The sequence below is a fragment of the Ambystoma mexicanum genome, chromosome 11, assembly GCF_040938575.1.
Source record: "Ambystoma mexicanum isolate Mex_15411 chromosome 11, UKY_AmexF1_1, whole genome shotgun sequence".
NCBI lineage: Eukaryota > Metazoa > Chordata > Amphibia > Caudata > Ambystomatidae > Ambystoma > Ambystoma mexicanum.
Window position 1 is genome coordinate 193,538,378 of NC_090934.1, and position 27,689 is coordinate 193,566,066.

Consider the following 27,689-nt stretch of genomic DNA (forward strand, 5'->3'; position numbering starts at 1 on the left):
GCATGGTCACACTGCCCACATAGCCACACTTGCCGTCCTGTTAATTCATGCATTGCTTGCCATAACCATGGTGGCTTGGTTGTGCCTCTTACTTGTTCTCATTGATATGCATTATTTTATGCTATGTGGCCCAGTGAAGTGTCATGTACCGTTTGACTGGTTCAGGTCAGGAGTGTTTGGCTCTGCATGCATTCTCCAATCACCGGCTATTCCCACCCAGGTGCAGTATTGCCCCCCCTCATGCATCCCCACACATCAGTGCCCCGCACTGCCATGGGACGGTTGTGCAACTCACCAAGAAGCCAGGCACGTGGTCCGGCATGTTTCTCCATTTGATGGGGTACCGTGGATTTACCCAGTAACATGGCATCATGTGTTGATCCAGGAAATCGGGTGCAGCAATGGGTGATGATCTTCCTGGAGTCACATACCATTTGCACATTGATGGAGTGGTATTGTTTGCGATTGCGGTACACGGCCTCTACGGCATGGGGGACTATCAATTCCACATGGGTGCAGTCGATGGCACCGACACAATTGGGCATGCCTGCCAGTGCATGGGAGCCTACTTTGGTTTCGGCTATCTCCTGGGCAGTCCGTGGTAGGGATATGTGGGTGCTTGCATGCTTCAGGAGGGCATCCAACACTTGGTTCAGCATGCGTGAAAATAGTGGTTGTGAAATGCCATGCAGCTGGCCCACTGTGTGTTGGTAGGTGCCTGTGGCCAGGAAGTGTGGCACAGACACCACCTTTAGTAGTGGGGGGATGGCAGTGCATATTTGTATGTGGCTGGCAATGTCGTTCTGTATCATGTGCACTATGGTGGTGATGGTGTCACGGTCCAACCGGTACAGGGTGTGGATCTGCTCGGGGGTAGGGTTGAATGGCCTGAGTCTGGTGCGAGGTATTGCTGGCTGCCTACGAGGCTCTGGTGGCTGCGCTGGTGGTAATGGATGGGCCTGTCTCAACCTCCTTCTCCTCCTGTGTCTCCTCTGTGCTGCCTGTTCTTGCTGCTGTTGTTGTTGTTGTTGCAGTTGTTGCTGTAGTTGTATCAGTATAGGCAGGTCCTCCTGCGCCATGTTTGCAAATGCTAGTGGTGGCATTTTGGTGTAGGAAGGGGTGTGGTGTTTAGTTGTGCTCCTTTTGTACTGGGCAACTCTGCATTGCCTACACCGGGGGGGAGGGGGTTGTGGTGTGTGGGTGTGCTCAGTTCATACTGGCACAGCCTCCTTTGACTCCACCTGTGGGGATTGTGTGCACCTGTGGCAGCTGCCTTGTATCTTGCTTGCTGTTTGCGGGTGGTCCGCGATGCCTGTTTTGCCGGCATCATGCAGCCCGTTATTACCGTGTTCGCAATGCCAGTATTTGCATGTTTGCGTGGGTTGAAATTACCCCCTATTACCGGCATGCCGGTATTTACTACCTGAAGAGGTGCGTGTACGTGCCTATGCCGCTATTAGCGGCACCGTTGTTTGGTATGCCGTTAATACCGGGGTTCCAGGTCGGAATGCTACAGAACGGTAAATGATGCCGGTATTTACATACCGGCATCGTTTTTCCCTTACCAGCATACCTCGTAATGAGGGCCAATGTCGTTGTGAAAATGGCCGCCAGGTGGCGACATTTAATTAGAATTGCACCCTCCAGATAATCAAACACTTTCACCAAATATTCTAGGATTGGAGGTAATAATATCCTTGCAGAACATTTGGGCAAAAATGTTTGGGGGGCAGGAAAACAAAGTCACCTACATGGCGACTTTTTCACGGCGGCATTATCACTGGCTCTGTGGTGACAGAGCACTGCATAAGAGCCTTCGAATATAACTTAACATATTCTGTTGATCTCATATCCAAGAAAGAACAGGAGCCGTACTTGCTAAATAATGCAGTCATATCTATTCCAGTAAAGTACATTTTGTGCAGGTCTTCAGGAATACAGATTGCTTATGTAGCAGGGAATCAGCATTTTTTATTATGCAAGTGCATATATTTGTATTAATGATCTCTATGTTGTAAACGTGGGTTATGTTATGAATAGATGTCTTCTGGTATGGTGTTGTATGATGTAATACGGTCGATTTATTTTGAAATATTGCGACATTACACACCAGACAAGCAAATATACAAATCAAAATGCATGCAGAAAGGTTTGTTTTTTATTAAAAAATAAAGACATCATAAATGCCCATTGTTTTTTTTATATATAATGAAAACCATCAGTCTGATTATAGGTCAATTAAAACTAATTTTATTTGAAATATTGCCTGTTTTTACTAAATGCCTAAATATGGGGTCATGCCATATTTAGCACATGCAGTGTTCTGTGGAGGTAAACATTGCTAACATGTTTAGCTCCTCTGCCCCAACCCTCTGCATGCTAAAACATGTGTGTTCTTTAAGTGCTGTTGGAAGGAAATCATCATTGTGACGCCAAAAGGTAGCGATCATGTGAGCATCCGAGATGCCCCTATCCTCACCCTTTTGCCTTTTGATGCCCAGAGGGTCATTCTTGATCCTTCTGTGTATTTCCATGCATGGTGCACAAGTAGTGTGAACCGCTGATGTACATTAAGCCTAGGTTCTCTGAAACTAGGCGCGTCATACTTTGGCTAAGTATAAAAGCATATTAGCATAACATAACATAGTCTTTACATCTTCCAAACAGGGAGGAACGTGTATTTTTAAGCAGTAACATCACACACATAATGGCTACAGAGAAATGCCCTGCTACCCATTCAAGAGGAACTAGAAGGGCAGGCCCGGTGAAACCTGAGTGCTCCCTTATTTGCAACAAGCAGCAGAGGGAGTGCCCCTGAGCTAGCCAGTGTTGCGGGACAACTGCTATCCTGATTCTGTGAAGTATCCCAGCTTGTGCATGCCCAATGGTCCCTGAAAAGCCAGAGGTGTTTTGGTTCCCTATATTTTCATGCTTTCATTGGTCAGTACTGTACTACTGCCACCCCATTTATGATTAGGGGGCACGCCTGTGAGTCCCTGTTGTTATATCTTTTGCAAGAGGTCAGCTTTGCAGGGCTGTCACAAGTGCAGAAAGCAGAACTCAGGGAAATTTGCTGATGCCTCCTCTTGCTTCCTGCTTATGGCCTTTATACATCCTTCCCTATAAGGCGAGCAGGTAGATGGCGCAAAATAATCCTGAGGGGGGCTGGTTCAGTGTGACTGCCAACATCTTTATACGTAGCAGCTAAATGTAAAAAAAGGAAATGTGTGTCTATTTGTCTTTGTTTGCATGTGTGTGGTTATATGTGTGTGTGTGTGTGTGTTTGGCACACAGTCACCGTAATGACATATAGTGTGGGCGCCACAATCATAAAATCATTTTACAGTGCAATGCTAACCTACCAGTATCATGAAAGTGTTGACAGATGGTGGTCAGTCATAAGTTCGAAAAAAAAATGTTGAAAGACAATAATGTCGAAAAAATAATGTCGAAAAGAAAAATATCGAATTCTTTATTTTTTTTATTTATATATTTTTTTGGGGGTTTCGCGAGTAAAAAAAGGTAAAAAAAAAAAAGGGGGGTTGGGGAGGAACTCTCCCCTTTTGCTTTTTGAATAATAAACGTAGTGAAAAAGAAATTCCATATTTTTTTTCCGATATTATTTTTTCGAAATTATGACTTTCGACATTTTGGTATTCGAAATTATCACTATAAACCTTGACAGATATTGTGGGCAGCAGTACCATGAAAGTATTTGCAGAGGCAATTTTGACGTATATGATGGTGGACACAGACATCATAGAAATGTGCTTCTCAGTGTCATTGCAGGCATACATTGTGGGAAGAGGTATCTTAATGATGTGTTGCAAAATGTTCCTGTGCACTGATGTTGAACTGGCATTGGATGCAATTTGTTTGGTGTGTTACCCTACAGAGCTGATACATTGTGTGGTATTTTACCTATTTTTTCATTAAATATGTGGTATACAAAGGCACCATTTCAGCCTATTGCTGAACATCGTTACACTGGTGAGAACCCCCAAACCAGAAATCCTCCTGCATTGATTCAGCCTATCCTACTCACACACTGCCTATCCTACTCACACAAATCAAATGGAAATGTTTACATCCCTCTACTGAAAAGCAAATCGCCAGTATGTTTAATATTGTACATGAACTCGGGAGGATAGTTCAGGGGCAACATGCTTGCCTTGAAAGCAAGAGACATGGAGCACCACAGGTTCAATCCCCGCCTCTGCACTTAGAATATTCTGGGTATTAAGCGCATTATAAATAACCAAATACAATTGCAACTTGACAAGAGCATTTCCAAAAATACTGCACACAATTCCAGTGCGTTTACCACCATGGCAGTGGTAATTGCATACTTGTACAGGGAACTTCAGATTTCCACATGCAAATGGGATACCACCAAACCTATAATGAGACCCTGAGTGTGTAACAGTAACGTGCCCTTTGCATCCCCTTCTCAAAAGCCCAGAGGGCTCAGATAGAGGAACATACATGTTTCACTCTGCTGACACTACTGATTATAGCTCACACGACCAGGCAGACACTGACTGGCCTCTCTTAATGCCCGAAGGACCCACAGACCCTTCACTTGCACAGTAAAGAGAAAGTAAACATGGCACTAGGAGGCTGCCTATCCCAGAAGGGCGATGGAATTCCAGATCTCACTGAAGGACGAGCTCCTGGTGGAATTTCCCGGGCACAATGAATATGAGGGTTGCAATAGTAGTAGCCTGTGGAAACCAAGAAACCCAACCACATCCATAAGGACAGAACATTGATAGATGGGCAAAGGACATGCCTACATCCAACTTCCTTAATTGCTTCTGTCGCCCTCCAACCCCTTTTGTGACATCCACTCTACTTAGATTCAACACCACTTAAAATAGTAAACTCCTATGGGCCTGGGACCTGAATTCAACTGTGCTCTCGCTTAATGGTCCCTGCGGTCCTAACCACTACACCCTGCACTTGCACATCTATATAGATAAATAGTCCTGCCTCTGACCTCAGCACCTCTCCCACAGGAAGGAACTCCAAGAACCATACACACCCCCCATTCCCCTCTGACCTTTGCCATGCCTTCCTTGATAGTAATCTCATGAAAGCTGCCCTGTTTCTTGCATCCCTTAAACAGCTGATCACCATAGCAACCCTGCCCTCTGACTGTTACATACTCTGTACAGGGCTTCACCAGCGAGGACCCCTTCTCTGACCCTTACACATCTGCCACATTAGTCGGCATTACAGCCACGCCACAATTGCAATCTAGAGTTTAGACACTTATGGCGGCCACTAAGCCAAACCAGACTTCCTTCCCCATAAACACATAGCCACATTCCTCACAAGGTTTAGTTAGTTCTGGTCAAACCCACCCCAGGGATTAAATACCTTAACACTAACCGATTTAGGACCACTATCACAGAACCACCAGGGAGCAGGCACTACCTTTCACAGAGCGCAGACCGACCCCAGGATGTGGCACCTCCTATGGCCGCAGAGCCACCCAGGTCCTAGGCACTCATAGCCACATGTCCACTCAGGGCTTAGCTCAATGTTTGCTGGCCAGGGATCCACTCCAGAGCTCAGACCCCTGTCAAGGTCACACCCTGGGGCTTCCGCTACTTACCACAGACCCACTCCAGGACTTACCCAACCTCTGACACTCAGGAGCTCCTGAGTGTAATTTGACAGCGGGGATGTTTGCACTCAGGCGAAGCCCGGTCCCCGCTACCAAATTTTAGGCAATTGCATTGTGGAGCACAAAACTAAAGGGCAAAAGGCCGCGTACAAGCATGTACACCACCTTTTGTCCTTCACATTTTCACTCTGCGCTGCAAAGTGAGTAAACGTTGCCTGCCATTTTTGGCCTGCCAGGCAGCACATACTTTGATTGCGAGCTGGCAAGCAGCGCTGACAATTACAATTAAATGCTCTCTGACATGTGAGCATGTTAAGCAGTGTTCACAATGAATAATAAACGCCGTCCGACATGCAAGCATGTCCGACAGCGTGCCACGTTTACAATAGATCCCTATGGGGTCCGCCATCTTTATCCTGGTGCATAAAGCTGGGGGACCGCATAGAGATCTCCAGCATTAGCGGCGGCATGAAAATCCAAGGCTGTGCAAATGCTGGAGCATTTATATGGCGGAGAGGAAGGGAGGCGGCAGAAACGCGAGTTGCATTCCACCCCTCCTCTCCGCCATACAAATGAATGAAAAAGAGCCGTGGCGTCAATTGAAGACATAATTATGCAAACCGTTGCGGCTCAATTGAACATGGGCCTCTCAGTGATCCACCCCAATACTTTGACATTTACAGACCTTCCACAAGACTCGCAGGACCAGAAAACAGCCCAGGTAAGCCCCCCCACCAGCCCCGCCCCCTGTATTACCTCTTCCTGTAGTTCCTCTGCCTGCTCGTTGCCGAAGGTCTGAAGCACTTTGGCTTTGTACACTTTCCAGAATGCGTTGCTCATGTTTGCGCCCGAGTGGATCCCACGTTCCACAAATGTCATCCACTTCCCAGACAGAGAGGAGGCAGTTTCACAGACAAGACCCGGTGCACATACAAAGGCCACTTAGGAGTCCTTGTACATCCAGGGGCCACAGGATCACAGACAGTTCTGGCCACTCAGATACGCCAGAGTCACAAGCACGAGGTTTTGCACATATACAGACACCAGAGCCAAAGGGAGGGCCCTTCCTACATCAGGGTGGCACGCCTTGCAGAATGCCGCTAGCAGAGTTGATTTTTCTTATTAAGATGGACGCAAACATCCATGTGTGGTCTCCTCAGCTACACGAGGCTCCCCATCGGTGCCACCTTATCTGGTAAGAGGGTAGGGTGCGTTTAAAGATCCACTGAGGTAGTCAGGGTTTACCGCCAGACATGGAAGTCATCCACTCTTAAGAGTCTGGAGTCGAGGTTAGAGCATAGTTCTGGAGGAAAGGCCTGCAGGTCTGCCAGTCTCTACGGTCTTTTGCAGTGGCCAACCAGTGTTAACCCCTTGGCATGGAGGTCAGCAAGTTTCTTCAGTCTGTCTCTGAGCTCAGCCCGTCTGTACAGACTTCTGGGGCAGACAGACAGTGGTGCTCAAGGTCCCGTGTGCAGGTTTCAGCAGCTGTCAATTTGCATTTTCTGTAGGAAGTCGTGGAGGACTGTTCATCGCCTTCCCAGCCGGTCCTCCTCTCTGCCGCTCTCTCCTAGGTCTCTCTGTGGCTTCAGTGCTATCTCATGAACAGCCGCAGTCTCATCTGACAGCAAGGGAGGGATGGAGAGGCTCGGGTGTCCTGCACGCTCCAGCTGCCCATCGGGATCCAGTGACTTCATTAAAGTTTTAGGTGCATCTCCTGAACTGAGTTGGCAGGTAACAGAATCCAGGGCACACCCACAAAGCTTTGGTGCCAGAGACTAACAGGTGTATGGATCAGGTGTATGGACCGGTCGTGTTTACTTGCTCAGTCTCAGGGCGCTAATGACTGTTGACCACCCGGAAAACATAGTAGTCACATGGCAGTGTCGGTCCTAAAGAAGCTGTCTGTCTCCTAGGCAACCACTGGCCCATTCAGGTGCCCAGCATCCCAGTGAGAGAGGTCACCTCTTACCTGAGTTCTTCTCTCCCCTTGTTTGGGCATGCTCCAACAAAGATCGAGAGTTATTTGGAGTCATCAGGACTTTTCCTCACCACATGTCTTGACTGCCTCTATTCCTCCCTCCCTAGCATTCTGTAATAAACTACTCACATCACTCATAAAATAGAATGCACATTATACCCAGATGGCAACACCCGTAATCATCACCCTGCACTGTTTCCCTCCCCCCGCTCCATTTGGTGCCCTCTAGGCACATCCAGAAGCTACTCAACTTGATCAACCCTACCAAATCAATCATTGACCCCATTCTCTCCTTATTTATCAACATCAAATCAATAATTGATCCCATTCGCTCCTTGGTTATTAACCCTTTCGAATCAATCATTGACCCCATTCTCGCCTCTTTTATCAACACTATCAAAACAATCATTGACCCCATTCTCTCCTCATTTATCAACATCAAATCAATAATTGATCCCATTCGCTCCTTGGTTATCAACCCTATCGAATCAATCATAGACCCCATTCTCGCGTCATTTATCAACCCTATAAAATCAATAATTGTTCCCATTCTTGTCATGGCCTGAGTGCTGTGGAAGATATGGCATGTGTGGAGATTCCGCCATTAACGTGCCTTTACGTTTTCCTTCTGACCTAGAGCTCCACTCTAGTCTTTTCCAAGATGGCGGATTCCAGACTGGATTTCAGTTACCTTTGATTGCCCTGCAACGCGTTGCAACCGTCTTCCTACCTTTGGGGTCAGACACTTGTTTTCTTCTCCAGCCCTGTTTTTCCCTGCCCTCCCTGCTCTTGCTCCGCTCCTCTCTCCTTTCTTGGGTACCGCAGAGCGCTCTTTGCAAGCCTCTCGCTCTTCCTGCTTCCCTGAGCAGCGCAGTTGCCCTGTCTTTTCTCCCCTGGGCTTCCGGGCCGCTGCTACTTGGCTTCTACATTAATTTGCTACTGCTCCTTGGATTTTTGGACATTGTTTATTCTTTTCTACTGCCGCTTGACCGTGGGTTTTTTTGTGCTGACTTACGGCTTTTTGCCCAACTTTGACTTGTCCTGGGCGGTTGGGGGTGGTCTCTCTTGTCTTTCTGGCCTTTTACAGATGAGCAGAGTGGCTTGTTCTAGAGACCAGCTATTTCTCTTTGAGGGTCGTCGTTCTGAACTCAAGAAGGAGACACCTACTCAGCAGTAGAAGTAGAGCGCTGAACCTACAATCAAGACCACAGGTGAGGAGGAGAAATCTAACAGTGAAACGGAGAGTTTGCAATGCCAACATAACATGGCCACTGCAGAACAACTCCAACAACTGGTGTCAGCTGTCCAGGGCCTCAACCTGGAAGTTCAAGGATTGAAGGCGGAAAACGCTGTGTTGAAATAACTGGTAACTGCACAAGATATGCATACTACAGACCTACCCCCATTCGGACTTGCATCAGGAAAATTTGACGGCTCGCCTAGGAAAGTGAGAGAGTTCACTGATGCCTGCTTTGTTTATTTTTCCTTCCCGACCAGTACTTATGCATCTGACCGATCTAAGATCAGATTAATGATTGTGAATAGACAGGCAATGCATTATCATGGGCTACGCCCCTGGCGACCTCCGCAAATCCAGTCCTGGTGGATTATTCAGCCTTTGTAAGATTGCTACCTCAGACCTTTGAGAGACCAGAAGTGGTTTACTTGGCCTGCGAATCCCTATCGGACATTCGTCAGGGGACTTCTGACATTTTGTCTTACATCACTTCTTTTAAGTGAGTAGCAGCCAAAGCTGGTTGGCCTGATATGGCACAGTATACTGGCTTTAGGAGTGGCTTACATGAGGTCATAAGGGATGAGCTGGCCTGTGTCCCCCATCCTGAAACACTTTCAGACCTCTTTTCCCTTGTTCTTCAGATTGAATATCGCCTGTCTGAACGCAGGTCCGAATGCAAGAAGTGTAAGGGAACGTCTTTCTCTCAACCAATGCCTTTGAATCTGCCTTTGATCGAAGCTCTCTCCAAGGAAGAGCCTATGCAGATAGTTACTGATCGAGGCCCTTTAACTTCAATGGAAGAATGAGAAGAACGGATTTGGGTTTGTGCCTATATTGTGCATCCAATACCCATCTACTGCGAGACTGCCCAGAAGTACAAACAAGATGACAGGGAAATGAAAGATCCCAGTACTAGGAGGGACAATTAGCCAGGGTGAACAGGAATGTCCCAGTTTCGTTACTCTACTTTCCTCTTAGGAAATGGATTCCAGACTAATGGTGGTGCGAGTCTTACTTCTTCTTCCAGAAGGAAGGATGATTGAAGCCTCAGCCTTACTGGACAGTGGGGCCGTGGGCAACTTCATGGATATTCTATGGACCCAAACGGAGGGGATTCCTAAGCAGGAGAGACAGAATAATCAAGCAGTAGAAAGAGTGGATGGACAACCCCGATGTTCAGGGCCTATAACACATGCCTCTCTGCGTTTGACTGTATCCGTTTTTGAACTCCAGGAGACTTTGTGTTTCGGTTTCATCCCTGCTCCCCATTTTCAAATCATTTTGGGTATCTCATGGCTCCGTCTGCACAATCCTCTCATCAACTGGTCTAGGGATATTCTACATTTTCAGTACTAATACTGTTCTTCTCATTGTCTACCGTTGTGTTTCTCCAAAGGTTTGCCTGCTATGCATCCTACATCTCAGTCCTGTACCGTACAGATTCACAACATACCCAAAAGATATCAGGACGACACTGATGTTTTCAAAGATAAGATTCCAAAGGATCTTCTGCCTCTCGGATGGATGACTGTGCCCTTGAACTGCTTCCACATGCCATGGTCCCGTTTGGACGCATGTATTCCCTATCCCTACAGAAAAGAAGACCTTGAGGGAATACCTTGGTAGCAATCTACAAAATGGTCACATCAGGGAATCTAAATCCCCTGCAGGGCCATCTTTGTTTTTTATTCCAAAAAAGGATTTCCCATGAGCTCAGACCTTGCATTCACTATAGAGGGATTAAGAGTGACACCATATGGGACAGATACCCCATGCCTCTTATTAAAGACATTCTAGAAGCCTCCAGCGGGCAGTAGTGTTTACCAAGCTTGATCTCCGAGGCGTTTACCATCTCCTCAGAATACGCAAGGGAGACAAATGGAAGACCGCCTTCAGGACACCATATGAGCATTTCAAATATCAGGTTATGCCCTTTGGGCTAGTCAATGCCCCAGCGTTCTTCCAGCGAGTCATGGATACACTTTTCTCTGACTTGTATCATTCAGTCATCATATGTTTAGATGACATACTTGTGTATTCCCGCTCCAAGCATCAGCATCCATATCATCGCACAGAGGTTTTGGACAGGCGACACAGACATCATCTTTTAGTCAAGCCTGAAAAGTGTTTGTTCGAGTTGTCCTCAGTTCCATATCTTGTATTCCTCTGATCGAAGAAGGATATCAAACTAGATCACTTCTATCCACAAAAGGCCTTGTCCTACCTCAGTGAAGGAGAGCCAGTGCTTTCTTGGGCTGGCAAATTTCTACAAAAAATGTATCCAGAACTTCTTGGAGATCATACTACCGATCACAGCCTTGCACAAGAAAGATGTTCCATTCATTTGGAAGGAGGAGACAGAACAAGCCCTCAAAGACCTCAAAATCCCAAAATGTGCACTACTCCCACTCTCAGACAACCAGACCAATCCCTGTCGTTTATTATAGAGGTGGATGCATCAGCGGGGCAATCAGAGAAGTCCTTAAGCAACTGATAGATGACAAGGAACATCCCATTGCCTATCTTTCTAAGTCCTTAACCTCCAGCAACAACAGCCACTCTAATTGAAAAAGGAAATGTAAGCCATCAAACAGGCCTGTTTAGAATGGCGCCATCTGTCATTCTGTCTGGCCACATAGAGCAGGAGCTCTGTGCTGAGGACATCCTTGTTACCGAATTAACCCGCTGTGGCACTGCGATTTTCATCCACACTGGGTTGATGTTGCCGGGAGGTGTGCCTGCGGCTGCTGATTGAGTCTTGCCCCCGGAGGAGCTGTAGCCAGAGAGTTATTGCGGTTTATGATCTACCACTGGAAACCCCTGGGAGAAGTCGCAGAGCGGCTCCACACGGTGCCCTCCTACTGGCACCTGAGCATGGGGCAAAGCATGCCTGCTGGGAGAGGGGCACTGCTGGCCTGGACACACACACAGTTTGCATGCTTTCTGCCCATAGAAACGTCTGGACCATCTTGTGGCAGGGCTTCGTCTGCTGCTGCCTCACCATCTGGGACTCGGCCCCGCTGTCCATTCCCCGCTGGCGACCTTGTTGTGGACCGTCCCGCCAGGAGCAACTGGCATTCCCCCCTGACTGGTGCGGTGGACTGATGGTCACACGCAGCGGCTCCACACGGTGCTCTCCTACTGGCACCTGAGCACGGGGTAAAGCATGCCTGCTGGGAGAGGGGCACTGCTGGCCTGGACACACACACTGTTTGCATGCTTTCCGCCCGCAGAAACGTCTGGACCATCTTGTGGCAGGGCTTCGTCTGCTGCTGCCCCACCATCTGGGATGCAGTCCCGCTGTCCATTCCCCGCTGGCGACCTCGTTGTGGACCGTCCCGCCAGCAGCAACTGGCATTCCCCCCTGACTGGTGCGGTGGACTGATGGTCACACGCAGCGGGAGCCCACGCGGTGGAGGACCCCGCACATGAGTGCTGCAGTACGGAGCAGCCAGGTCTCCTGCCCCGCTGCCATCCATCAACGCGCAAGGTAGGACCCACGACAGCCGCGCTCAGACCGATGCAGCCCTAAGGGTGGGCAGAGCCTGTGAACACTGCCTCACACATTTGGCTGCCGCCCGAAATGCAGAGGACATTTACTGCGCTCGCAATTGCTTCCTGCAGGGATGGTCTCGCCTTTTGCTGTTTACAGTGCTGCCTAGCTGGATTACGTGGCTGTCTCATGCTGATCTCCCCTCATGAGCCTCTGCCCTAATACTTGAAGTGGGCTCCTTTGATGGCACACGCCACTGCTAGGCCCATGAGCGTGCATGTCTGGGCCTCAGGCCCTGCGGATCAGTGATAATCTCTCCACTTAGGCCAGCAATCCCCGGGGGAGTTGCATCCAACACACATCTCTGCTAATACCTGAAGGTGCCATCTCTGGCCACAACTGCGTGCTCAACCTCGCCTTCCTGCATACACTGCACCTGACGGACAGACCTCACGGTTAGCACCTGCGTGCGACATACAAAGGCCCCAGCTAGCTAATCATAAAGCAATATGAGATAGACATAGTAGGCCGGGATGGCCTTTAGCAAGAAATCTGAAGTGTCTCTAGGGTCTGATTAGGCTTACGTCGGAGGCCACAACCCACTCAGGGGACAACGCATAGTCTACCTAATAGCGGCAAGCACCCCTTGGTCCCGCTGTAACTGCCTGCTCCGGCGGCGGGTGTGCGAGGGCCCCTTGCCCTGTTCAGAACTGACTCATCTGGCTGTATCCTGCAGCCCAGCGAACTTCAACTAAACCTGTATGATCTAAAGGCGATTGACTGAACCCACGGTTTGCGGGCACACATTTGGGCAGCATGCCCAGAGGGGCCAACAAGAAACAGAGCACTATCAATATGTTCGCGAAAGGAATACAGAAATCAGCGGGACCACAATTGGAGCAGTGGGCAGCCATGTCGCCGCCCCCCGACAACCAAGACACATCAAAAATGTTCGAATACATGCGAGAGGGGTCACCCCCCTCCATTCTAAGCTAGACGACATGAGCGGGACTATTTGTTCAATTAAAGCTCATATGGAAAAGACAGAGAGCCGGGTGACGGAGGTGACGGTGACGGAGGTGGAAAACAGAGTGAGCACCGCTGAAGATGACATTGGCTCCCTCCGAGCCGAAGTGAACACTCTATCCAAACGTGTCCAAGAGGTCAGCAGGAAAAGTGAGGATCTTGAATCGCGCTCTAGACGCAACAATATCCGCATCATCGGCATTCCGGAGGACAGCATCGAAGGCCCCATGGGGGAATACATAGAGCAGGCCCTGCTGGACTCTCCAAAACTATTTCCACAATTTGCTATTAAAAGGGCCCACTGAGCTCTAACAGCCAAACCTAAGCCAGGAGCCCCTCCCCGCCCGATTATAGCGAGGGTGCTGAATTACCGTGACAGGGACGCCCTATTACGTGCTGCAAGGATCCAGGACGAGCTTCTCCTGGGATCCTCCAGAATCCATTTCTACCCAGATTTGTCCACTGCCATCCAACAGGAACATAAAACCTTCCTGTCCGTGAAGAAGAGACTGAAGGATTTAGGAGTGAAGTACTCCATGTTGAACCCTGCTAAGCTTCGGGTCGAGCACGCAAACCGGGTTTACTATTCCTGAAGACGTGACCAAATTTATAGAGGAACACTTTCCTGGATGATCCGCCCATTGTGAATGCTCCCAGGGGCACCCCTGATTATGTCTTTTGGGATACCTGCTCTCCACTATGGGCCGGACCTCGGATTGCTCCTTGTCATGCACCCTCCCCCCGCTGAGGGGCTCCCTAGTTGTTGCAATCACTCCTGGGGACGCCCCACCGGCTGCCCGTTGTGTTGTTTGACCTCCTCCGTGGGCCAGACCTCGGAGTGATTCATGACATTCATCCTTTGCCGAGGTGATTCCATTGGTCCGGGGCCAGGTCCCACACGTTCGAACCATGTTGCAGAAATGAAAATCTTGTTCAGTGATCCTATGCCACAATGACCTACGTAATATCCCAGCATGAGTGTGCTATTTTTTGATTGGCGCCAAGGCCCCCAGGTGAAGTTGCCAATGGTTGTGTTTTGGTTTAGTACTGGGTTGGGGATCATCCTTCCGATTGCGGGATGGGTGCGGGTGGGGGAGGGTGGGTTGGCGGTTACATAAGGAAAATTGCTTGGTGAACACCGGGGGACTGAAGTTTCCATACCACGCTCATGGGGACCATTGAGCCTGTTGCTGCATACACATGGCCTGGGATGGAGGGGGGTAACTGTTGGCCCAGAACATCTTCTACTGATAACATACAACTGGGGGAACGGCTGATACTGTAACTTGCATGAGTTGGAACATAAGGGGGCTGGGGAATTCAAAATACAGAAATTGCAGCTTTACGCTGAAAGACACCATGTTAACGTGCTCTTCCTACAGGAGACACACGACCTTGAGCCCATATGCGCGAAATTTGCTGAGTCCTGGGGCTCTCAACGGTACTAGACTGCTTACTCTTCTCAGAACCTAGGTGTTATGATCATCATTCACAAGAGTCTCCAATTTAAACAAAAGGCAGTCCATATTGAACATGTAGGGTGTTGTTTTATTGTTTGGCACCTTGCAGGGCAAAGAGGTTGTATTGTTAATTTAACTGCCATGGGTTTTTCCCCCCAGTGCCAAGGCCTTTTTGGTGATTTCAGTATTTCACCATGCAAAGCCTTCTAACATTTTCTCCTTCATTAACCCCTTAAGTGCCAAGGACGAGCTATCTCGTCCTTGGCACTGGGGAGGTAATCCCAAGGACGAGATACCTCGTCCTTGGCACTTAAAGGGTTAAATGTGTATGGACCAAATGTGGATGATCCTGATTTCTCTGAATACCTATCCACACTTTTATCCGGATTCCCACTTGTTCCGATACTCTGGTGGTGGTGGGCCTTAATACCATTCTCGATGTCCACTACGACAGATCTGGCTCCAGGCCCCGCCAACTCTCCAAGGGAGCAGGACTATCCTGGACCTACAATCCCACTTTGAATTGACCGACCCATGCGAATACTTCACCCTGATTCTCGCACATTCTCCTTTTATTCGTCAGTACATGATTCCCATTCCCACATCGATAAGTGGCTCATCACAGACACTTTATTAGCAACCATCACTCATACTTCCATTCTCGCTAGTACATTCTCTGATCACTCGCCAGTGACTATATCCCTTCCATGGTCCGTGGACGCCCCCACGACCTGGACATGGAGATTCAAACCACATTCCTTATTGGACATCGCATACGAAGCCGAATTAGGCACAGACATCGACGACTTCTTTACTTTGAATACCGGCTCTGTCTTATCCCAGACCACCTTGTGGGAGGCTTTCAAAGCGTACATAAGGGCAATGGCAATTTCCAGAGAAGCAGGAGTGCTCCGAACTATTAGGATAGACATAGCCAAAAGCGAAGACAAGCTTGCTGCTTTAGAAGCACAATATGCTTCTACACAATCACCTGACATGCTGGCCGACAAAAGTAGCAAACTAGACTCATTCCGTGTACATGCTGAGCGGGAGCGTAAATTCCTAGATAAACCCCAGGCAGTGCATAGATATGGTGAAGGTGAGTGCCCTGGTAGAGCCCTTGCCAGATTGGTCTGGCTTCCGAGGGGATCATCACATATCCCGGCGATAGAAAAGGCAGATGGTAACCTAGCCCTGTCCACGCAAGAGGTCAATGACGAATTCCGCTCCTTTTACGAGACGTTGTACGCCATTGCTGAAACAGCCACGGATGATGAAATCGGTACATTTCTGGCTGGCCTTCCACTCTCGGTCCTTTCCCTGGAAACCAGGGAGGCCCTCAATGCCCCGATCATAGCTGAAGAACCATCAAATGCCATTTACTCACTGGCCTCAGGAAAGGCACCGGGATCCAACGGATTCCCGATCGAGTTTTATAAAAACTATATATCTCGTCTTGTCCCCCCGTTACTTGCCCTCTGGAACAAAGCATGCCTCATAGGAATTCTACCACCCTCCCTCTGTGAAGCAATAATAACGGTGTTGACTGAACCAGGTAAACCCACTACACAGTGTGGTTCTTATCATCCCCTTTTACTTATCAACTGTGATGCTAAGATATATGCCAAGGTTCTGCCCCTTAGATTGGCTCCATATGTTCACTACATCATACATCCGGACCAGTCGGGGTTCATCCCAGGCCGCTCCACTTCCTATAACTTGTGCCGACTATTCAACATATTAACCCGCATTGACCCTGGTACCCTGGCTGTCGCAGCAACCCTAGACATGCAAAAGGCATTTGATTCCGTCTCCTGGAGGTTTCTATGGCAGGTGCTTGAAAAACACCATTTTGGTCCCCAATTCAGAACCTGGGCCAAGCTATTATACTCCTCTCCAGTTGCAAGGGACGGCACTAAAAATGTGTGTACGATGCAATTTCAGATAGAGAGAGGCACGAGACAAGGGTGCCCTTTCTTGCCATTGACATTCGCTCTGGTCATGGAGCCATTGGCTGACAATATACGACAGAGACATTCACATCGAGGATTGCGCCTTCCTGGCTCCCCCGAGATAATCTCGTTATATGCACATGACGCCCTTCTTTTCATCCGACAGCCCGAAACAAACCTCTCCCCAATACTGGAAGATGTTATTTGCTTAGGCGAATTATCGGGTCTACGAGTGAACTGCACTAAATCAATTCTCTTCCTGTTGATGGAGGCCACCGCTCCCCCTCCGACCTTCAGGGATTTGTCTGGGCCCAATACGAGTTCACATACCTGGGGGTGGTAATTACGCGAGACCGTGACTCTCTGTACGATAACAGCTATGGCAATTATCTAGTTAAATTGGCTCAGAAATGCACTGGGTGGGCGAATCTTCCAATAACCCTAGCGGGTAGGATTGCTGTTCTTAAAATGGTGATACTGCCTCAGCTGCTGTACAGATTCTCAAATGTCCCAATCTGGCCTGGCCGAGGTTTCTTCACAACGCTCGCCCGAACCACTAACTGTTTCGTCTGGCACTTGGGCGCGGTTCACCTGAAGCTCATGACATTGATGACCCCGGTGGTGATGGGGGGTCTTGGAGCTCCCAACTTTGAGGGGTACTGGATAGCTGCCCAAGCCCATTATGCATCGTTTTGGTTTGTGCCTACAGATCTGTCCCTGCACGTTAAACTAGAATGCCTAGCTACTGATGAATGTGATATCCGTTCCTTGGTGTTTCCCAACTACATGGTTCGGTTTGAACCTTCGGATCCTGTGGGTGCTACGGTTCAGGCCTTAGCCAGGCTATGGAAACAAATGGGCAATATGCACCCATTTCATGGAGATTTTCGCCTCTGGAACTACCTCCCCAACTCCCCCCGGGTGGACGTTAGACCTGTGGACTGCTGGGCAGCGGCAGGTTTCTTATCTGTCCGAGATGTATTCAAACAAGGTGCCTTCACAGAGTGGAGTGAACTCCCTAGAGAACTACGAGGTAGGCCTACTTGTTGGCTGCAGAACACCGGTCTGCGGCGAGTGTTGAAAGCTAGGCTCCCCGACTTTCCCACCATCCCACAAGAAGACCCAATCCTATCAGAAATCATTGGCACTACGTTCATGAGGGGTAAGGTCTCAAGACTATACACCACATTCGAAACCCAAGCATCCCCCCGTTCACCAAATTTAGGGAATCTTGGGCCAGGGACTTGGAGGTTGAGTTGACCAATCAGCAGTGGGATTACATGTGTGCCCGCTCACAGACAATCCCCTCAATTCCTGTTTCAAACTAATCCAATGTAAAGTATTACATAGATTTCATTACACACCGGGTAGGCTACATCATATGTCACGGGAGCACCCACACACGTGCCCACAATGCAATGCTGCTAACACTGACTACATGCATATGATATGGAAATGTCCTAAAATTGCCCAGTTCTGGCCTACAGTATGCACATCTCTGTCAGACATGTTAAAATGTACCATTTCCCCAAGAAGTTGGTGAGCCAGGGGCTCCTCCTGGCAACCCGTTGTATTCTCCTGGTATGGCTTCAACCCAGACCCCCTACACATGAACAGTGGCTCCGCGCCCTTACGTGGGCCTCGGACACCGAGCAGTGCTGGATATTGACACAACCGAGCAGGTCCAGACCGAGAGACATTTGGGGCCCCTTTTGACAGTCTGTCTCCTCTTTGTCTGATGATTCCTGGGAAGAGGCCGATACACCACCTTCTCCCCTCCCTGCCATTGGTTAGTGGAAGTGCATGAGGAATATATGGTTAGCCAGATGCTTGCTTCATTTCTATGTTCCAATGTTACATTGACCCTTTGGTTGATTCACGATGCTGTAATTGTACTACGAATGGTCTCAGTGATTTGAAATGTTAAGATTGTTCTCTGATGCGATGCCAAGTTAATTGTTAAATAATAATATATATATTTTTTTTTAAAGGAATGGAGCTGTCTATTCCTTGGAGCCCATGGGATGGGGCCGGGGTACCTGAGGTGGGTCAAAATGGTATAAAGCTCCCCAACCGCCAGGGTCAAAACTGGTGCAATAATCTCAGACAGATGGCAATTTAGGAGGGGCACTAGACAGGACTGCCCCTGGTCGCCCATGCTGTACATCCTTGTTTTTGGACCACTGGCAATCTGCCTGAGACAACAGTATGGGGAGATAGGGATCCACACAAAGGGAGGACTGCGCCTGATGTCATTGTACGCTGATGACATCTTGCTATACTTGCGCTTCCCAGAAGAGAACCTACAATATGTTCTGGAGGTGATGGAACGTTACGCCACCCTCTCGGGCATAGCGGTAAACCCCAAGAAATCAAGCATGTTCCCTCTGGGGAGATTCAAGGGGGCCCCGTATGGGAACTTACCGGTCTTGCCGATACCCTGGCAGACCAGGACATTCCGATACTTAGGAATTGACATATATAACACGGCTGCGTAGGAACATAAACACAACACGGAAAGGGCAGTGGAAGGCATCAAGAATAGTATGGGGTTCTGGTCCAAGCTCCCCCTGGCCATGGTGGGTAGGGCAGCTTTGCTTAAGATGGTGGTCCTGCCGACATTGCTACACTTCTTCACGAACATCCCATACTTGCTCCCCAAGCGCTTCTTCGCGAAACTCCACAGCATATGCAGGGGCTTCATATGGCATAATTCCAGGAACAGGGTGGCCCTATGGAAATTGCAAAACTCGTGTGACAAGGGGGGTATAAACTTACCGAACTTCGAGATATACTACCTGGCGGGACAGCTCCAGTATGTGGCCAGATGGCTGTCCGAAGAAGAGACGGCTGAAGTCAGGCTATTGTGCAAGGACACTGCCCCCTTCTTTCTTAGAGAAGTGGTGTGGTTGCCCAAATCGAAGATGCAAGGAAGGGCGAGACTGCTGGAGCTGGGCTGGAAAATATGGAGCAAAGCATGGCAAATAGTGGGAAACCCGACCCCATGTTCCCTGCAGGTGCCGTTAGTGGCGCTCTGCGGAGAGGACTCGCAAATGATAAAAGGGATCCGTAGATACTGGGAACCGATGGGTCTTGTGACCCTCGGCGACGTATGGCAAGAGGGGGAGGTACTAGATTTCCAGAGGCTAATGGAGGACACCGGGTTACATAAAGGTGAATACATTACATACACAAGAATTATCAAACGGGTGCGAGAAAGGTGGCCTGAGGCAGTGCTAGCGGAGCAACCCGATACGGTCATTGAGACGATGTACGATATCTCAGAAGGTGGGCACGAAATATCCCGCATTTATGAACTATTGATGTCCAGGGTGGGTAAGGAGCTGCTCCAACTGAGGCAGGACTGGGAGGAGGAGGTGGGAGAACCTATGCAGGATGGACTATGGGATAGGGCTCAAATGTACCACAAGAAGGTGTCCCGCAACGCAAGGTTACAGCAGATCCAGTTATATGTTACTCACAGGGCATATATGACCCCTAGCAGAATTGCCAGGTTTGGAAGTTCAGTGACACAGAAATGCCTGAGGTGCGGGGAGGTGGAAGCTGGGATGATATACAGGTTTTGGGCATGCCCGGTGGTGGGTAGATTCTGGACAGAGGTTAAACTAGGCCTTGCAGAAAAAGGGATCAGGCTGGTGGTGTAGTCAGTTTGGGCATGCATGCTGGGGGGTTTTGCGAGACCACGAAACCTGAAGCACATTAGTAAGATGGAAGACTTGGCCTACATCCTGGCCAAGCGGAGAATCGCAATGGGCTGGAAATCAGCCCATAGACCCAGAATAGAGACGTGGTGGACTGACCTCCTAAAATGGGTAGAAGCAGAAACAGAAGCCTGGTATGAAGCCGTTAGCAGAGGAGGGGAGGAAGAAGTGGGACCCCAGGTAGCATGGAGACAACTGGTGGCTGCGATGTCGGGACCCTCCCAGGCCGAACTCAGTGATGAGGATATGAGTGGGATCAATGAGGGAGATGAACCCAGAGGCATGCAAGCTGGGACATCGAAGTAGGGGCTCATGTTAAGGGGGCGGGAGGGGGAAGGACTGTGACGTTTAACATGTGAACATAATGATGTGAAGCGTATACGCAAATGTCCTAAAAGTTTGTAATGTTTGGAGTGTTGTTAATAAAAATAATAAAAACTGTCTATTTCTGAGAGCCTCTCAACCGTTAGAGGTTCGCACCAATCACCCAAATCTATGGGTCCTTAAGCAGATGGAGTGCTGTAATGCAAGGCAAGCGTGATGGGCATACTTTTTTGCCCAGTTCGTCTTTTACATCACATACATTCCCGGATGCGAAAATATAATTGCTGACTGCCTCTCTTGACCTCCTCTGATTTCTTCAGAGCTTGTACCTCAATTGGAATGAATCATTCAGGAAGAACAATTTGTTTTTTCCATCTCGTCCTTTCTACAGGAAGTTCAAGATGCGTCTGTGGGTTATCAAGAACCCCCTTCTGGGCGGCATCATCAAACCTTGACAGAAGAAAATTGTTTATTCTTTAATGAATATCTTATGGTTGTTCCCACTGATGCCCTCCAGCGCAGGGGCATGTCCTGGTGTCACGATACCAGAGTAGCCGGACACAAGGGGTTATTATAATTAATATCACAATCTTTTTGGTGGCCTACAGTAAGACAGGATGTCACGAACTATGTCTCCACGTGCCTGGTGTGTGTCCAAGGAAAGTACAGGAGAGCTAACCCTGTGGGTTTATTGGAACAGGGGCCGACTCCCACGAGACCTTAGAACCACCTCTCCAGCGACATTTTGGTTGACCTACCATCTTCTCAGGGGTGTACCGCCATTATGGTGACCATAGACCCCTTTAGTAAAATGGCTAATTTTACCCGCTTGCCAGGTTTGCCCTCTGCTCTGGAGATGGCTAAAGTTTTCTTTCGGGACATATTCCGATTGCATGGGCTTCCTTTGACCATAGTGTCGGGTAGCGGTTCTCAGTACACCTCTCTTTTTTTGAAGACGCTTTGTGACCTTCTGAGAATTTAATAGGCTTTTTCATCAGGGTATCACCCCCAGAACAATGGTCAAACTGAGAGACTCAACCATACCATGGAGCAGTATCTTCACTGTTTTACCAATTCTTACCAACAGCTGAATATTCATACAACACGATCCATACAGCCACTAAAATGAGCCCTTGCTTATGCTCTTTTGTTCCTATGGACTTCATTCTAGGTCTCTGCCATGGGTAACTTTCCCCACCTCTCGCTTGCCAGCTGTTGATTCCCTCCTAGAAGAAATATCTCAAGTACACATATTGGCTTATGAAAACCTGGAAAGGGGCACACAGAAAAATAGGATACACTCTGATGAAGGTAGAAGCAACGTTGCAGGTTGGGACACAGGTATGGCTCTCTAGCAAGTATCTCCCTCGCTGGGTCGACCTTTCAAGCTGTCTCCCAGATACAAAAACTGTTTCAGATTACTGCCAAGATAAATCCTGTGGCCTTCAGACTGGATCTACCCAAACGGCTTCACAGGACACATCCTGTATTTCATTCCTCTTTACTGCAAACTTATGTTCCAGATGTATATCAAAGAAAGAGGACCTCTCAGGGAGACCAGCCTTCAGAGGAGAGAGAAGAGTAGGAAGTCTCTAGAATTTGTGACTCCAGATACCATAAGAGATCCCTACAGTATCTGGTGCAATGGAAGGAATTCCCTACCTTTGAGAATTCATTGGAAACTTGCTCACACATCAATGCCCCCTTGTAGGTTTGACGCTTCCATCATCTACACCCCGGAAAGCCTGGTATGTCCAGGTATAGGAGGGGCCATACTGTAATGGCCCGAGTGCCATAGGAGATATGGCAAGGGTGAAGATTCCTCCATTAACGTGCCATTACACTTTCCTTCTGACCTATAGCTCTGCTGTAGTCTTTTCCAAGATGGCGGATTCCTGACTGGATTTCCGTTCCCTTCGATTGCACCATAGCGTGTTGCAACCTTCTTCCTACCTTTGGGGTAAGCATCTTGTTTTCTTCTTCAGCCCTGTTTTTCCCTGCCCTCTTTGCTCTTGCTCCGCTCCTCTCTCCTTTCTTGGGTAACGCAGAGCACTCTTTGCAAGCCTCTCGCTCTTCCTGCTTCCCTGAGCAGTGCAGATAACCAGCATTTCTCTGCTGGGCTTCAGGACCGCTGCTACTTGGCTTCTAAATTATCTGGATACCGCTCCTTGGATTTTTTGACAATGTTTATTCTTTTCTACTGCCGCTCGACCCTGGGTTTTTTTGTGCCGACTTACAGCTTTTTCCCCAACTTTGACTTGTCCTGGAGGGTCTTTTGGTCCTACTGGCCTTTTACAGACAGGCAGAGTTGCTTCTTCTGGGACCGGCCATTTCTCTTCGAGAGTCGTCATTCTGACCGCAAGAAGAAGACACACACACAGCAGAAGAAGAAGATCTCTGAACCTGCGATCAAGCCCACAGGTGAGGACGAGGAATCTAACAGTGAAACTGAGTGTCCTCTCCTCGGTTACCAACCCTATCAAATCAATCATTGACCCCATTCTCTCCTAATTCATCAACATCAAATCAATAATTGATCCCATTCTCTCCTTGTGTATCAACCCTATCAAATCAATCATTGACCCCATTCTCTCCTCGGTTATCAACCCTATCAAATCAATCATTGACCCCATTCTCTCCTCATTTATCAACCCTATCAAATCAATCATTAACCCCATTCTCTCCTCATTTATCAACCCTATCAAATCAATTGCTGACCCTGTTCTCTCCTCAGTTATTCAAACGTTTTCCGATCTTTCTGCTGACTTATTACTAACTCCTCCTTCACTGAATGGGTCTTTTTTATCATGTATTAAGCAGGTACTTAATTTGCCTGGTGTTATGTGAAATGTTGCTTGTATAGCGCTCAATCACCGAATGTGGACATCTTAGCGCTGGGATCTAGAAGCAAGTAATACATTAAACAATGGCCTCCGTGCTGCATCAACTGTTGATAAAACCGTCAATGGACCCTAATGAGACCTCCAACAAGAGACCCACAGTAACTCTGTCTCGGATTGCTAAGATTCTGGAAAACATTACGACTGCCCCGCTACAAAAGTACAACTCATGCAATAATATCCTTGATCCATGTTAATCTGGCTTTTGTACAAACACGGGACTAAATCTATTCTTCATACAGTTCTGGACGATGCCCCCCCCCCTCCCGATGCTGCGGATGAAGGCAGAGAGACAGTTAATTCCTCTTGAAAATCTGAGCAGCCTTTGACATGGTCGACCATGGGATACTACTCAATCCTGATTGATGGAGTCCAGCTATCTGCCATAGCTAGCAGGTGGTTCTCTTGCTGTCTGTCCGAGAGACCCCTACTGGCGACACAAGGCTCCTTTAGCTCTGATATTCCCCCATCACCTGTGAAGTTCCTCATGTTTCCTCTGTGTCAACTCTTTTATTCTCTACATCCTTCACTTTATTAAAGTAATGTAGTGATTTAATCTCTTCCATCAACCCTGTGCCGATGATAAACAGCTTACTGTTCACATCTCTAACCCGTTATTTGCCCCATACCAGGTCCTTTTGAGCTGTTGTCTAGACAGCATCAGAGCATCCACAGCCAGTGACTGACATCCTCATCTTCCATCCCAATGGACTCACATGTCACCATGGTCCCCTCGGACTCTTCCTTGCCAATATTCTGCCCAGCCCTGTCCCGGACTCTTATTCCGGCTTCCCTTTATTCTGGCAGAGGCGCTTCATAAACTCCCACCTTGTTTCTGTAAGTGGACCATGCTTTTACGGCACAGAGATCACTCCATTGTCTGGATGTCAAGCATGGGATCCTCTTTAAAGGGCTTTTGCCTGATACTCACATGTGTCTGGGGACCTGCAACAGTCTGCCAGAACCCTATGATATTACTCTTCAAGAGCTCTGCTATTGGCTGAAAGGCGACCCTTTGCAAAATCTAGGATCAAATGCCCCACAAGCAGTAGATGGTGATACGCTCTTTCAGCCCCTGACACTGGAACACGCTGCCTTTAGGCTGGAACCCAGCCATCAGTGATTCAGACCCTGTATCAAAACTCATCTCTTTAATGGTCAAGTATAGGTTGCGTTGGTCACACTGTGGTGATGCTATGCCAATGATGCCACTCACCAACCTCAGTGAGGCTGTGTCAAGCCCATAGAGGCCATGGCTCACAGTCTGACTCTAGCCCAGCCAAGCAAAATACCATAAGTTCAAAGGCGATTGGTTCTGGTCCATTGAATTTCTGACTCATGCTCATGGACTGCCTCCAATCCAATGATGGCAACCTACAGCCTACCAGTTATTTTGGCCTTCAACTTCCATCATCCCCAGAGCCAACGGTGAGGGGTCATGGGAGTCATTGTGGTAACAACATCTGAAGGGTAGCAGGTTGCCTTTCACTGCTCTAGCTCAGCAAGCCAGCAACATAAGTGGGAGGGAGGCCTTTAACGAACCATAATAACTCTACAGTTTCTGATAGGTTGAATCATTTGTCTCGTGATGAGTGAACCTGCCCAAACTAGCGAGTCTGCTTTTGGCCCAGAGAGTCTGTCTGATGAAGACCTGTTGAAGCTCTGAAACATTGGCACCCCCTAACTTTGGCTTATGGGCTGCGAGTTGTGTATTTCCATAGCCTCATGGCAGCAGTGGCTGGCTTTTGCCTGCATGAACCATTTGAATAATTTAAAGAAGGCGCTTCTCGTCTGACAAGCTCTCTCTCTCTCTCCCTCGCTAATCCGAGGAAACCTATATCATGCACACAGCTGTCTCCAGCCCCTAGAAACCCCTTTTAACGTTAGGAGAGATGCATGTTCTTAATATGCTGCTTCTGCAGCAGAATTCTAGTTAAAATGTGGGATTCTCTTCAATTGCTGGGTAGTAGGAATCATAAACACAGAGAGACGTGCCCACTGGGAAGTATTCAAATCTGATTTCTATACTACTGGGACTCATGTGTAGTCTTCACAATTCTATCTAAAGGGATGCATGCCTAATCCTCACAGATCTTTCTAAGTGTGATGACGGACTAATGTACACAAATCTATCTAATGTGACGTATGGCTAACCTTCACAATCAGTCTAATTGTGACGCATGTCCAACCTTTGCAATTGTTTTTCAGTGTGACGCCTGGCTAATGTACACAAATGTGACGCGTGGCTAATCTTTGCAATTCTATCTAAGTATAATGCATGGCTAACCTTCGCAATAATGCATGGCTACCCTTCACAATTCCATCTCAGTGTGACACATGGCTAATCTTCACAATTGTATCTAAAATGATGCATGGCTGATTTTCACAGATCTTTCTAAGTGTGACGTCTGACTAATGTACACAATTCTATCTCAGTGTGATGCGTGGCTAAAATTCACAATTCTATCTAAGTGGGATGCGTGGCTAACCTTCACAATGGATCATTATTGGATGAGCAGTGATAAATCCTTTGTGAATGAAAGTGTCTATCGTGATGATGATCTGGATTATAACTGTGGTATAATAGCGTTCAACAGTTCAACATTCTCATATGGGAGATGGCGCTATGCGTGCATCGCTGTAGAGGGTTTAACAAAGTACTGTGCAAATTAGATCATTTGCAAATGCCTTATTTCTTTAGATAAATACCGATTTTTAAAAAAGTCGTATTTTGTTATTGAAAGTTGTAGATATACATAATGTTTGCAAGGTCTCAAGATCATACTATGTATTTCTAGTGTGTTTCACCTGCCAGTAACACACATCAACCAGTAAAGTTCAAACATGTTTTTTAACAGTGTCATGGATGAGACATTAAACAGACAGGTGCCAGTTCAAAATGCCGACAGCAACTGAATACAAGTTTGGGCACCAACAATATGCAATGATATATACATATTATCCAGCCCCAGGCACTTTATGTCAGGAACCAATGTGCAAAATGCAAAGCTGCAATACTACATTGCCATGCACACAATGCCACAGTTTATGATTCACAAATATACTTGCATTAAAATCTACAGGTACAGTTTAATCTGACACAAAGGTGTGCTACTTAAATTGAATTGCTGTGCTCAAAACGTGTTACCATTATTGTAATATTGACAAGTGATCTAATAGGGGCTGCCAAAGGGTTTTACAAAATGTGTAGGATAAAAGTGTATAATAACAAGGCACGGATTTACTAGGTACACATGTGCACAAAGGTAAGAAGGTTCGAATTTGGAAAAAAGGTGTAATTAGTTACTTGGCACAGAGGTCTAAATGGACGAGGCACTAACACACCCTGGGTGTGTTCCTACACACAAAGGGGCCAAACAGGGGCACACAGGGTCAATTCATTATTAAGCTCATACGATGTAATGAGCACAGGTGCAGTAGAATGCTAAGTATTTTCAAACACAAAGGTGCAATTGGCCCAGGTGCAATTGAATGCTGAGTATTTTCAGAAACGAGTAAGTTTTGCAGTGCCTCTCCATCCCCTGCATTGCCACTTCACTGCACCGCCATCTTATAGCCCAAGGTCCCAGGTGTGTGTGTACATCTCCCGTCCTGGGACGCATGAGAGGGGAGGGTGTGTTGTGTCCTCGGTAGGCCGGTAGGGCTGGGACAGAGAGACTCGTATATCAGGCTCCCCTGCCTGATGGCCCTATCCAGGCCCTACCTGCCTCGCTGGGACACTGTCCTGATCAAGACTCCACTGGCTGGGCGGCCTCTTGCTGCTTTCTGAGAGTGGCCTCACGTGATGATCTGCGCCACCCGTGCAATAAAGCGCACCGAAGTTTCCTCGCTAGTCATGGCGCTCAGATGCCTGCATATGCCATGCGGTGTTCCTTCGCCAGACACTTATCTCTTGGCTGAATGTGTAAGATGCCGTACAAAATGGCACATTTTCTGAAGCAATA

At 48.0% G+C, this 27,689-nt stretch overlaps 1 protein-coding gene across 1 annotated transcript in view; it reads right to left on the minus strand.

Moving 5' to 3' along the window:
• Positions 1-7,245, minus strand: part of C11H1orf232 (chromosome 11 C1orf232 homolog) — a 116,376-nt gene extending 109,131 nt beyond the window's left edge. Inside the window, exon 1 of the mRNA XM_069622807.1 lies at positions 6,389-7,245. Coding sequence (XP_069478908.1) covers positions 6,389-6,511 — 123 coding nt within the window. The 5' untranslated portion in view covers positions 6,512-7,245. The remainder of the gene's footprint in view (positions 1-6,388) is intronic.
• Positions 7,246-27,689: the final 20,444 nt, after the last annotated feature.